Here is a 13,919-nt window from a genome sequence, read left to right on the forward strand (position 1 = left end):
TAATTTCATATATTTTGAATCGGAGCAATTTAAAAAAAATAAAAACTATGTATCTTCGAAAGTGGCAGCACAAACATTATAGCCTTCTCTTTTAGGTTTCTAAATATAAAATTTTATGTAATTTCTAAGTGTGTACAAGAAGATAAGACTAAAATACTGATAGATGTTCGATTTTGAGCCAAAATTTTGTTAAAATTGGCATTGAAAAGAGATAAATTTTCAACTGTAGGGTTAGGATTCCATTTTCAATGTAATTGAAGAATTTTCATGTGAGATTTCAAGGCAACTGGGATTGAACAATTTTAACGCCTATCAAAAAATTATGATGAAATTTGTTAATTACACATTTCCAAATGGGTATCCCTTTAAAAAAAAAATTGTTTTGGTATTATTTATATTCGAGCAACTTTTAGAAAATGAAAACTACCTAATATTCGAAAGTGGCAGGCATGAAAGTTAAAGTCCCTTTCTTTTATTTCTAAATATAAAATTTCGTACAACTTAGAAGTGTGTAGAGAGACATATACGACCAAAATATAATGGATATTCGACTTTGAGCCAAAGAGCTTAATAGAGGATGTCAATTGTGGAGTAAAAGCTCCATTTTTACTGTAAAAGAAGAGTTTCCTCTTGAGATTTCAAGACGATAAAGATTGAACGATTTTAATGCCTGTAGAGAAATTAATGTCGAAATTCATTTAAGCCACAATTTCCAAAGGGGTACCTCTATAAGAACAATTTGATTTTGTATATTTTGAATTCAAGCAATTTTTAGAAAATGAAAAATATGTAATCTTTGAAAGTGGCAAGCATAAACATTGTAGCTATGTTTCTAAATATAAAATTTCATGCAATTTGGAAGTGTGTACAAGGAGATAAGACCAAAATACTTACGAGTGTTCGGCTTTGAGCCAAAGACTTATTATCATTAGCCTTAAAAATAAGAAATTTATTAACAATGGGGTAAGAACTCCATTTTCACTCTAATATATGCATTTTCTCATGATATTGTAAAGCAAGAAAGATCGCACGATTAGAAAACTTTTTTCTATCGAAATTAGTGTTGGGAATATAAGGTTTTATACTTTCTAATCCTAAACGAGGCCTTGATTAAAAACATTATTCAAAGTATGAATGTAAATCTTGATAATCAAATAAATATATTCAAAGTATGAATGTAAATATTAATAATTAAATATTAAATGATTATAACATGAATTTAGAATCATTTAATCATCAAAACAAACAATCAATAATGAATACAATTAAAGCACAATAGAACAACACAATTACAAAGTTAGGTTTTAGAGAGATAAAACATTTGAATTGAGCAATTGAATCTTTAAACTTGGGGAACATCTAAAGGCCTATACACGGGGAGTATCGTTGTCCAAAATCTTTATTCTAAGCCTTCCAATTGTTGCTTGAAGCTTCACCAAGATAGAATGAGATTTTGGAATAAACAAGCCTTTGAAACTCATACAAGTCAAGCAATTCTTTATGAGTTTTTTTGGAAAAAACTTATGATCTCTGAGAGATAGAGAGAGAAAGAGGTTAGAGAGCGAATTGTAAAGTGTGAACAAGGCTTTCAACTCTAACAATCATCATTTCTAGTGTAGGCACCATCATCAAGTCTAACTAATAGGATTAGAGCTTTTGTACACATCATTTGAAGCTTAAAACACGTATCTGTACATACACGTTAGGCAACACGTCACCTGTCTATAGGCGATGCATCGCCTCCTAGGAGGCACGCCACATGCTCAGGCCAAATCTCTCAAAAAGTGATCTTAAACCCTTCCAAATGCTCCCAAACTTTTTGGACATACTTAGATATAACATCATATCATTTTAAACCCATAAAAGTCAATTATAGTTGCATACTACAAAATCTCATATTTTCACTTCAACTTAAGTAAAAATGATTAAGTGTAAAACATGGGGTTAAAAAATAAATTAGGCAAAACACACTCCAAAAAAGTATAAACTCATATAAAAATGATTTCAATTTGGTGAATCATGGAGCTTTTAGCAAATTAGCCAAGTTTTAGTACTAAATAAATACCCATTAAATCTAAACTTATTTACAAAAAGCACTAGTAGTAGATGCTTTAAACTAATTAATTAGGTAAAATAGCTTAAAATAGGGTTAAAATATTACTTTTCATAGCACTCACACGAGTTTCTATTTTTTAAAATACATCACAAAAATCTCAATTTTTTTTTATTTTACCTAAACATTTTATAATATAAATAACATATTATTAAAATATTAATGAAAGAATAAAATATTATTTATATATTATTAGAATATTTTTAAAGGATGAATAGTGCTTCTCTGCAATAGCAATATTTATTTGTTTCTTAAATATACAGCAGCCACAATATTACAATTTTCTTACATTTTTAGTCTTTCTCTACTCTAAAATAGAGAAAAGAGCCATTTACATACATCAACAGAAGTGAGAGCCATTTATTATAGGAGCTACTGTGAGGGTTTTTAAATGTTACATATTATATTTTTAATATATTTCAAATAAGGGAAGTTCTTTAGTCCCTCAGTCGCCATTTTCAGGACTTAGTCCAACAAGTGTTGTGAGCCATATGATATGTTAATTTTTTGGGTGAATGGTTGGATTTGAATTTGTTGATTGAATGATACAAAAATACACATATACCCTTGGGAACCCCCTTTAACCGGGTACCGATTGCCATTTACCCTTTAGTTTGTTTTTAATTTGTTTAAGCAAACAAGATAAAAAAAAAAAAAAAAAAGAGCTTCTTCCTCTTCAACCGAGTTTGACTAAGAATAACGTTCTGGTTATTTTTGCCATTGTTATATCGTTGGAGTGGATTCGTGGGCTGTGGGTGGAACGTGGTTACCTACTGTTTAAAGTGTTCGGCTACGTGAGTTTTGCCTTTTGTAGTGTCCGAGTTGGAGAAAAGAGTTGTTCTGTTACTGGTATGTTGTTATCTCTCTCGGTGTTGGTTTTTTTTTTGGCAAAAATCCTCATTTTGTAATTACTAGTTAAGATATTTGCATGAATCTTGAGTTTGGGTAGTTATGAAACTTCTGATGTTTGGAATTTATTCGGGCAATTTTTTTTCTTGAAATGTAGAAATTAGTGAAATTTGCAGTGGACATTGCTTCAATTTATGAAATTTTGTAAGTTGTGAAGTTTTAGATGCATTTTCGGAGTTCGATAATGCTAAGATTGTAGGGATCAATAAAGAAGTTCACCACAGAAAACCAACCTCCAAGAATCACAACTAAGCAACCAAGTTAAAAGTCACAATAACTCACAAACCAATCAGTAAAACAGAGCTGGAAAAACACAATGCAAAACACAGTCTTTTACGTGATTCGAATTAGAGCCAAGACAACTCTAACCTACATCCAGGGGCAGTCACTTTTATTAGAACTTGATCTTCAACTTTATTTGAGTACAGATGTCACTACTCTCTCTTCTAGTACTTTTAAGTCTCTTCATTTAGTCACTACTTTTTTTGTTTTAATTATTTCGGTGTAATGAAGGACGACCAAGAAGAAATGAATATGTTGCATTCGAAGGACCATCTGCTCCAAGGACCAAACGAAATGCGTCGCCGGTGACCATAACGTCTTCCGACTCGGAGGTTTCAGATGCAGAGATGATCATGAGTCGAACCACTTTCCAAAATCTGACTTTCAGCATGTTGTTTAATCTGCATATTGATGTGGAGGAAATCAAGAACAAAGGGTATTGCCATTTTTGTAATGACAAATCAAAGGAGGCTCATACCGAAGTTCTTTCTCCATCTCCACCACATCGCCCCTCTAAGACTAAGTAAGCCATGTCCGGAGAAGATTGCTTTTGTGTATAGTCTAGTGAAGTTTAATCAAGTGAAATCCTTTTACCTTATGTCTGTTTTTTAAAAGGAAAAAAATATTTAGTTTATATCTTATATCAGGTTGTAATGTAAACATGTATTACGAACAACATCCTCCTATGAAACTCCTTAAATCGGTTCAAATTATAAAAGTAAAGTAATTTTGTGTTGTTTATGATTTCGATTACATGCTTCAATTAACACCTTATACAATTTTTTTTTCTTATTTAATAACAAAATGAAATCATATTAATATTATTAACATGAACATATCCTTAATTGAATCAACCCTAAATTTCACCCTAACAAACATGGTTGTGAAACAAGACAGAAAATAGTTGTTTTCATAAAATATGATAGTGAAAATGAATTTGAATTAAATTTATATTGAACTTTATCAACTTATGCATCTGGAGTTTAGGGAGGATGACATACGACATACACCTTCCTACATAGAATGCATGAGCAAATATTTGGTTCCCACCGTGCCATGGGATTAAACTTTGGAGGATGCAAGACAAACTTAATACCAAATACATATACGAACTTTTAATATCAGCCAAGAATCAACTTTTAATTGTACAAATATATTCTTATTTCTATGGGGGCATAAATTAACTTAGTATGCTGGATTTTTCCTATATTACTTATGAATGAGGCAGGCCACTAAAACAAAAATTGGGCCAACAAAAATTAATTGTTATGTGCTAGTAGAGGTTTTGCTACTCCGACTTATTTAAAGCTCCCAATTTGTAAAGAACAAGTTGCACAGAACATACTTCTTCCATAAATATTAGCAAATCAATAAGAAAACAAAATCCTCTCCATTGGGGTAAGATTGAGCTGCATATGGTCATGTTGATGGCCCAACAACCATCCATTGAAATTGAATCAATTGGGCTCATTTCTGAAGGAAGCTAAGCGACCACTCCAAATACAAAAGGTAATTTCAAAATAACTACCCATATCTACTGCATTCAACCTTGGTCAGTACTTTACACTTTCATCTCACCTCATTTCCCAATTTCAAAATCTTATATTTCATTTCATTTTATTTCCCATTTGCGAAATCTCAATTTTCCTTGTATTTTTCCAACTCCAAATTTGATTTAGTGTCATCAAAAAATTATAAAAGAAAAACCTTTCAGAAAATGACTTGATTAATCACTATACTATTAATTTCAAAGTGGGCCTTACTTTGGTAGCCCATATATATCCCAAAGATGTTCACAATAAAAGCAAAATAAGTAGCCTTCCTGGCATGGGCTAAGAAAAAAAATGCATTTTCTAAACAAATTTCGTCTGGTAGATCATACTCATCAATTGAATCTCAAAACTTTTTTTTCGTAGACTGCAATACGTTGTTCCCCTCCTTATGAGATAATTTTAATCGATTTATAGGTCCTAATAATTTTTTTCTTTGCCTGACAGTATTAATGCATCACTAATTTATGCAAGTTAGAGTAAGTACGAACATTCCAATCTCAACAAGATTAAATAATGTCCAACGATGAAACAAATTTTTAGGACATTAAACCACTTCAATTAATTGACAGTATAAAAACAGAGAATTACGCCTATGACCCACAGAAGGACAAGATCCCAACACACCTACATCGATATGTCTCACTTGCAAAGCGTCACACAGAGCCATATCCGCTGCCATTTCCAACTGCGAGATACTCAAGATTTAGAAATGCTAACTGAAGACATGCAATTTTTGTCTTTGACGAAGGACAATGTGGTGTATATGATATTGTTACAAATTCGGTAAGTTACTAAACTCACCTCTTAATATTCAAATTATTAATTGTCATTCACATTTTCAACAACATTTTATCTAGCCATTCAATAATTTACTTTATGATAAATGGCCTTGCATGGTGGAACTTTCTGTGTTCAAAAAAAGGTTTTCAGAAGGTATTGTACGGAAAAACTCCTACCATCTGCTATATGGAATGGAGTAGCGACCACAACTGTAATGCCCTGAATTCTCCGATATGGTTTAATGGCGGGATTAGTTGGCCAGGAAGGCTATAACTGTTTAATTATGTCATTAAATGATAATATGTATGTTTATGTGAATTATATTAGTATATGATGTTATATGCATGCATGTGGGTCCACATTTGAATATTATGATATTTTGATAATTTGGCCCTTTAAGGGTATATTTGTGTATTTTGGTGCATAATGTGATCTGTGAATGAGATTTCATTATTATGGAGATATATTCGAGCTATTTGGCATGAGATGATCTTGGATTATTGATTAGCGGTCTAGTCATAACGGTTTAAGTTCGGGGCTCGGGATGAGTCTCGGGGTGATTTTAATGATTAGAGCGTTACCGGGAATTAAAGGGTAACGGGATATGAATTATTGGTGTTTGAGATTATTGTGAATAGCGGGAATTGTAGAGCGTTAATTATGATTAACGAGATAAGTGGAAAATACCAATTTTTCCCTTGGGAGCCTTTAGAAACCTTAAATTGACCTAGGGGTATAATGGTCATTTCACCCCTAGGATAGATATAACCATTTTTGGCTGTGAAAGAAGAGAGAAAACAGAGTATACTTGAAGCTTCTCCCGTACCTTCTTTCCTTCATCTTTCTTTGTGATTTTTGAACCATTCTTGAGGATTCAAGCTTGGGAAGTAAGCCTTGGGAGTCTGGGAGTGTGTTCCTCCATTGAAGAGCATCATAAGTTGAGCTTTGGGTAAGTTTCTAACCATTGAATTCCATGGTTTGCCCTGTTTTAGTTCTGTTTTGCAGCTGGGATTTCTAGGTTGAGATCTTGGTTTTGTTGGGAGTTTTGGCTAGGGTTCTTATGGTTGTGATGTTTGGGGTATGTTGGGATGGTTTTTGGGTTCATTTGGCACAAAAAATGGGATTTGGAAGCATTGGAATCAAGTTAGAATCGAAGGAGATGAAGAAGGTGGTTTCAGGGGGGTTCCTGGTCTGGAGGTAGCGCTATAGCGCCCACCTTAGGGCGCTACAGCGCTACTCAGGGGGCTTTTGGGTGTGTTGGGGGTTCTGAGAATAGCGCTGGGGCGCTAAGGATCAGCGTTGTAGCGCTACTCTGTTCCTTCAAAGTCCTATTTTGAGTGTTTTTAAGGGTTTTTGACTTGGGGTTTCAATCTTTAAGGCCCAGGATCGAATCTACTCACCGTGTGGGCATGTTTCGAGGTCCCGAGAGTGGTGCTTAGGTTAAGACCCTATTTATGTGGATTTTCATTAATGGAGGTTATAATTGGTTGTGATTAGGTGACCGCTAAGGAACCAAAAGGTTGATCATTCTCAAGAGTCGTTTTTATTATATTTCTCGCTCGAACCTGAGGTAAGAAAGCTGCACCCCGTGTATATGACATGTATGATAGTTGTTGAGGCATGCTGGTTGATAAATGTGGACATGGATTGCATATTAAATGCTAGTGAATATTGTTTACTTGTATATGGGACTGACTAGTCAGGGGCACTGACCTAAGAGTCAGAACCAGCATAAGCGTCCTGAACACAGGGCCAAATGAAGATTAGATCTAATCGATATCAGCGTTGAATGGCTCTAAGGCATTAACGCATAGCCATTCAACGCTGGATCGACCCTAAGGTCGATGAACTTATAAGCGCTTGGCTATTCTAAGACTAGTTACTGAGAGCCAGGGCCAAAGGCCTAGGTGACCGTTTGTCACATGGCTAGGGAACGATGTTCCAAGGTTATGAATCTATGGTCATGAGGAAGGTTATGTTGGTGACTAATCACCATGCACCTACCTTGTTTAAGCTAGTGAAATGTTCACTTATCTGTTAAGCCTTGGTGACCCTATCGTCACATGGCTAAAGGGAAATGTCCCCATCTTAGTGACTTTTGCGACTGTCACCTATCTGTTTTGGACCGAAAGACCTGAATGATTATTATGATCATTGTTGATATTATATCATGCTATATTGTGTTTTCTTGTTGGGCCTTGGCACATGGGTGCTATGTGGTGCAGGTAAAGGGAAAGACAAGCTCACCCAACCTTAAGTGGGGAGCTTAGGTGGTGATGTGTACATATGCGGCCGCTTGTCCACCACAGCCAAGGAGTTCTCAGAGGAACTAGGGGTTTACCCTTTTTTTTTTGCCGCTTAGGTCGGCGGGGTTGTAAATTTGAAACAGTAGTGACCATTTTGTACTGTAAACAACTTGTAAATGTTTTGAATAGCTCATGAGCAATTTATATACTTAATTAAGCTCATCCTTTCTTATTTTTTTATTGGTTTTCCTCCTTAGCCTGTTAATAACATTTAGAGCACGTTTTTAACCAAAGGGCTCGGGTAGCGGGTCAAATTTCCGGTTCACCGTAACTGTTCTGGGGTAACTAGAGCATTATAACTTGGTATCAGAGCGTGCCAAGGTTAGGGTTCCTGCAGACTGACTGGGCATGTACACACATCACTGAAGTCAAGCTCGACTCATGGTTTGGTAACTATTTATGTAGTTATATGTATAACTACTTAAATATAGTATATATGCTTTACCAGTATGCATGAGACACCATGTTAAACCTGTGCCCTGAAATATTATATTCTCAGCAAATGTGTGCTAATTAGTACTGAGATTGCTAGAACATACTTATTAGTATGGTTGTTTATGAACTACTATCTGATACATGCTGAGTGCTAAATGTTATAGACATGTATCTGCCTGTATATTTGTATGACTGTGGAATGTAATAATTGTATGCTTGTTCTTGGACCGTAAGGCGGCTAGAGGTTTAGTTATTACTACCTGACTGGCCGTATTGATCATTATTTCAGCGAGGTATCAGTGATAGAATTATGAATCCAGGGCAGACAGACACTTCAGCTGGCCAGAGTGATCAGGGCCAGAATAATAATAACAGTCAGGGTCAAGAAAATGACCAGTCTCAGATTCTACAGCCAACTCCTGTAAACTGGCAGCAGATAGTCAATGATCTGCAGGCTACAATATTAAGACAGGGAGAAGAGCTACGTCTCCTGAAACAACAGCAAGTGTCTGCAGTGGCCAGTGGATCAGAGGCACCTCCTGTGTCGGTGCTAGCAGCTGGGCAGCTGCCTGAGGTTGGAAATAAATGGGAGCCTCTCTATGAAAGGTTCAGGAAGTAGCAACCTCCAGTATTTGAGGGCAGTGCAGATCCTGCCAAGGCTGAACAATGGATGAGCATGATTACCACTATCCTTGACTTTATGAGGGTAACTGGTAATAAGAGGGTGGCCTGTGCCACTTATATGTTTAAGGAGGATGCCCGTATTTGGTGGGAAGTGATTACCCATACCAAGAATGTGAATGCTCTGACTTGGGAAGAGTTTCAAACTCTATTCAATGAGAAATATTATAATGATGCTATTAGGGCGGCGAAGGCGGAGGAGTTCATTAGGCTACTTCAAGGAAACTTATCAGTCACTGAGTATGCCTTAAAGTTTGATCGTTTGGCAAAGTTTTCCATGGAGCTGGTGCCCACTGATGGGACCAGGAGAGAGAGATTTTTGCAGGGGCTACAGCCCAGATTAGCCCGAGATGTACGTATCACCACTGTGGCTGGGGTTCAAATTATATAACTTTGTATTGATCTAGATTTGTACTTACTAAAAAGTGTTAGTCCCATCCACTTCATTTAGGTCATACTTGTTTGAACCAAGTAAATTTCTTATGTTGTTAACATGAGTACTATTTATCTAATTCTCATTTGGTCTAAAAATGTATTACTAGTGCAATGTTGTCAACATGAGTAATGCAGTCAATAAAGCTCTCTATGATGATCATGATACAACTAAGGCTCATGAGGTGTGCTCATTGAATTCCAGTCATTGTTGGATTTTTTTATTTTTTTTACTTTCAGCTACAACATTATTACTCACCACTCAATTAAATATTACTTACTAGCATAAAAATGTTACTTATACGCAAAAAAAAAAAAAAACAAAATTACTTCAAGGTTTTTTACTTTTTGATACAACGTTATTACTGACCATTTCATTAAACATTACTTAGCCGCATCAAAAAATTACTTACCCAATATCATAAATAAGTTCAAACACAATACATATTTTAACTTATTGCCCTCAATTGTACAATTTTTGGACTGCAAATTACTTTATTGTCCTTAATTTTCATAGTCATGCCAGCACAACTTCTTTGATCCAGTTTACATAACTGGTTCATCAAGTATAGAGTTTAAAAAAGAAAAACACCAAAATTGTTCAAAACTTGACAATTGGAAAATTAATTGGGTCATACTATAATTTTGTAAGTTCAAAGCTTAGATTGCACAATTGTGATTGGGGATGTTCTACTATAACACATATTCGTACAATCGACACATCCCAATTACTTGACCCCATCTTCCATGCAATCAATAACAAATTATTAATTTCCTCGTCAACTAAGCCGCCAATGTGGTTTGCAATTTAAACCTATGTACTTCACCGTACATGTCAAATGAACTTACAAAAGTATAGTATGAATGATTCATCAATTATTCATCTTTTTATATTGTATGAGATTAAATTTTTATTCTCCATTTATGATAGAAATATTTCAGTCACACTTTTTTTAACGAAGTACTGACTCCTAATCGAGCAACCATGTAAATATTATAACTTAAATATGGTACGTTTAGTGGTATTATTATTATACTCTAATTGTGTTATACATCAGGGGATTATAAAATAACTTATGCAAATGGAAAGTCTTACATACCAAATACCAAATATTAAATACCATATAATGCCCAAAATTCATTCTAAGTTAACTATACAACCTAAAGCTACATAATCAATGGTAATTCATTCTTCTAACCATTAAACAAGTCAAACAAAACTGAGAAATTCACTAAGACAATTCATTTGTTACTCGCAAAAAAACAAACAATAATTACTTTCGGTTTTTTTACTTTCAGCTATTATGTTATTACTAACCACTCTATTGAATATTACTTACCTACATCAAAACTTTACTTATTTGCAAATAAGTTACTGGGAAATTCATTACTTTTACATATAACGTTATTCCTTACTACTCCTTTTAAAATTACTAAGGGCCCGTTAGGTAAAATTTTTGTTTTTGAATTTTTTAAACACAAAAATAGAAATATAATTTTATTTTTGTTTCTTTATTTTTAAAAAATAAAAATATGTTTGGTATCTATTTTTGTTTTTTGTTTTTAAAAACAAAAAATAATAAACGCGTTTGATAATTTTTATTTTTATTTTTTGTTTAACAATATAAAGTGTTGGTTTGAAGAAGAGAAGAAAAAAAGAAAGGAAAAATTGAAAACTGTTTAAAAAAATTTTGAAAGTGAAAAAATTATATTTTCAAAATTTAATAAATTTTAGTTAAAATTGAAAAAAATAATAAATAAAAATAGAGTTACCAAACACATTTTATGTTTAATTTTCAAATTTTTAATTAATTAAATAAAAAACTATTTTTTTAAGTGTTACCAAACAATACCTAAGTAACCTCTAAACATTACTTTCCCAATATCGTAAATATGTTTGAACACAATACTAATTTTACCTTATTGCCCTTCACTGTAGACTTTTTTTACCTGCAAATTACTGTTTTGCCCATACTTTTCAGACCATGATAACATATTTTTTCACAACCGGTTTACATCACCGGCTCATCAAGTAAAAAAATTTAATAATAAAAACACCAAATTATTTAATAGCTTAACACTTGGCAATTCTTTTGGGTCCCACTTGTTGGACTAAGTCCCGTGAGGGACTAAAGAACTAGCCTTTAAATAATATGTAAATAATATAGAGAATGATAAAAGTGTAATATAAAATATTGAGGTAAAATTAAAAAATAAAATAAGAATTTTAATCAAGTATTTTAAATAATAAAATAGAAAATTGGGTAGAAGGATGTAAACATTAATCCTAAAATTTTGCATATATAAAAATAATAAATAGAACCAAAGAAAAACTTGGACCCGCCAAAAGTAAAAAGCAAAAGCATTTAAATGCCGCAAAAAAGAACCCATTCTATTAGCCAAGCGCACGCCACACGGATCGCGATCCGCGCAATATCCTACAAAGCAATCTCCACCGTTAAAACTTTAACAAATCAACGCTCCAAAACCACCCACTAAAAACTTTTGAAAGAAGCCGAAGTTTTGTTGTCGTTTCGCGCTTAATCGGTTCCAATATATATAGTCTTCTAAACCTTACCCAACACACCACAACATTCTGAAAGTTCAAATCTTTTTCATTTTCTCACCATCCAAACACCCAAAAACCTCTCAAGCCATCTCCTTTTCTCTTCGCAATGGCACGTACCAAGCAGACCGCAAGGAAATCCACCGGAGGAAAGGCCCCAAGGAAGCAACTGGCCACCAAGGCGGCCAGGAAGTCTGCCCCAGCCACCGGAGGAGTGAAGAAGCCTCACCGTTTCAGGCCCGGAACCGTGGCTTTGAGGGAGATCAGGAAGTACCAGAAGAGCACTGAGCTTTTGATCCGAAAGCTTCCATTCCAGAGGCTGGTGAGAGAGATCGCTCAGGACTTCAAGACCGATCTTCGTTTCCAGAGCAGCGCCGTGTCTGCACTTCAGGAAGCTGCCGAGGCTTACTTGGTGGGTCTGTTTGAGGACACCAACCTCTGCGCCATCCACGCCAAGAGGGTCACCATTATGCCTAAGGATATCCAACTCGCTCGCAGAATCAGAGGCGAGAGAGCTTAGAGACTTGTTTGTAATGGCACTGAGTGGAGTGAATTTGGAGTCAATATGATGTTGTGTTCAGGATAGTATGGTATGGTAGATCTAGAAGATTGGAACGAAGCTTTGTCTTTTGTTAATTGTTTTAGCTTAAATTTGTTGGTGTTTGGGATTGTAAAATTTATCAGAAAAATCTAATGGCTTATTAGATTTATAAATCAATTATTAGTTACTTATTAATGTTTTTCGTATTTCACAATTCTAAAGTAGGAATATTTACAAGTAATCTTCGAGTGTTTGCCTAATTTTGTTTGCAGCGAATTAGAGCTTGTCAGTTAATGCATTAAATAACATACAACTTTGTAAATTGATTGTGTAACAAAAATTCTATTTTACTACTTGATAGATCAAAACAAGGAATTTGAGATCGGCAAACAATTTTTTACACTATTGTACTTTTGCAAAGCCAAGACACTACTTAAAAGATCTTGTTCAAAACAGATTAAAAGATCTTGTTCAAGACAGATAAAACACAGGATCTAAACTCAGATCAAAAACATTTTAACAATAATAATAACCAGGTTCAATCCTTGTGCACTGACTTACTTCCTTGAGGAGCAACACATTTCTTTATTCCTTATTTTCAAAGTTACAAACACTACAAGCTACTCTCTTGAATACAAGACATATCTAGCTTGTTTTGGTTCTCTCTTGCTCTCTAAAGTGAATTACAAAGGTTACTATTTTAAATGAAATAAATAGTTTGATATTGGCATTTCTAAAGTTCTTTTTTGTGTTCAACAGTTGGATTTAATCTGAAGACTTTGGGTGTGCAAAAATACTGAAATAACACATGTGTACCCTTTAACCAGCTACCATTTATCTGTGTTAATTGCATTTTTTTCTTTCAAAAAAACTTGTGAAAATTGAATCAGTTTCCCTCCCCTGATTAAACGAACAAGGTTATTCTCCTCTCCAACTCTGATAAGAGACATTATTTGAAGAGGAAAACCCCCAATGAGGAATATTTGTATTGGGTTCTTGGTTTGAATTGAAGCTCGGGGTGTTCGTTGGCTTGGTCGATAAGTTGGTGGGGTGTTTTTTTTTAATGTTCTGTTTCGTGTCACTCATTCCCTCCCCTGAGTTATCATTGACGTTTTCTGAATAAGTGGAGTAGATTCGCGGTTTTTGGTTGAAGGAATGACACTTTATTAGGTAGGTCAACACTTTATTAGGAATGGCACTCGGGTTCGTGTAGTTGTTCCATTCATGGTGAGTTTCCTTTAACCGATTTCTTGATTATGCATTCTGAAATTTTTTTGTTTAAGTAAGTAATTTGTATGACAATACACAAAATTTCCAAGTT

At 34.3% G+C, this 13,919-nt stretch overlaps 1 protein-coding gene across 1 annotated transcript; it reads left to right on the forward strand.

Annotated features, from left to right (window-relative positions):
• The first annotated feature begins 12,061 nt into the window (after positions 1–12,061).
• LOC133790375 (histone H3.2) lies at positions 12,062–12,793 on the forward strand. The gene has a single exon (XM_062227988.1). The coding sequence runs from the start codon at positions 12,167–12,169 to the stop codon at positions 12,575–12,577; it is 411 nt and encodes a 136-aa protein (XP_062083972.1). The 5' UTR covers positions 12,062–12,166; the 3' UTR covers positions 12,578–12,793.
• Positions 12,794–13,919: the final 1,126 nt, after the last annotated feature.

Source organism: Humulus lupulus, chromosome 7, assembly GCF_963169125.1.
Source record: "Humulus lupulus chromosome 7, drHumLupu1.1, whole genome shotgun sequence".
NCBI lineage: Eukaryota > Viridiplantae > Streptophyta > Magnoliopsida > Rosales > Cannabaceae > Humulus > Humulus lupulus.

Excerpts from the sequence above, each read along its gene's own strand:
- LOC133790375 (XM_062227988.1), top strand. The coding sequence starts at position 12,167 with ATGGCACGTACCAAGCAGACCGCAAGGAAATCCACCGGAGGAAAGGCC.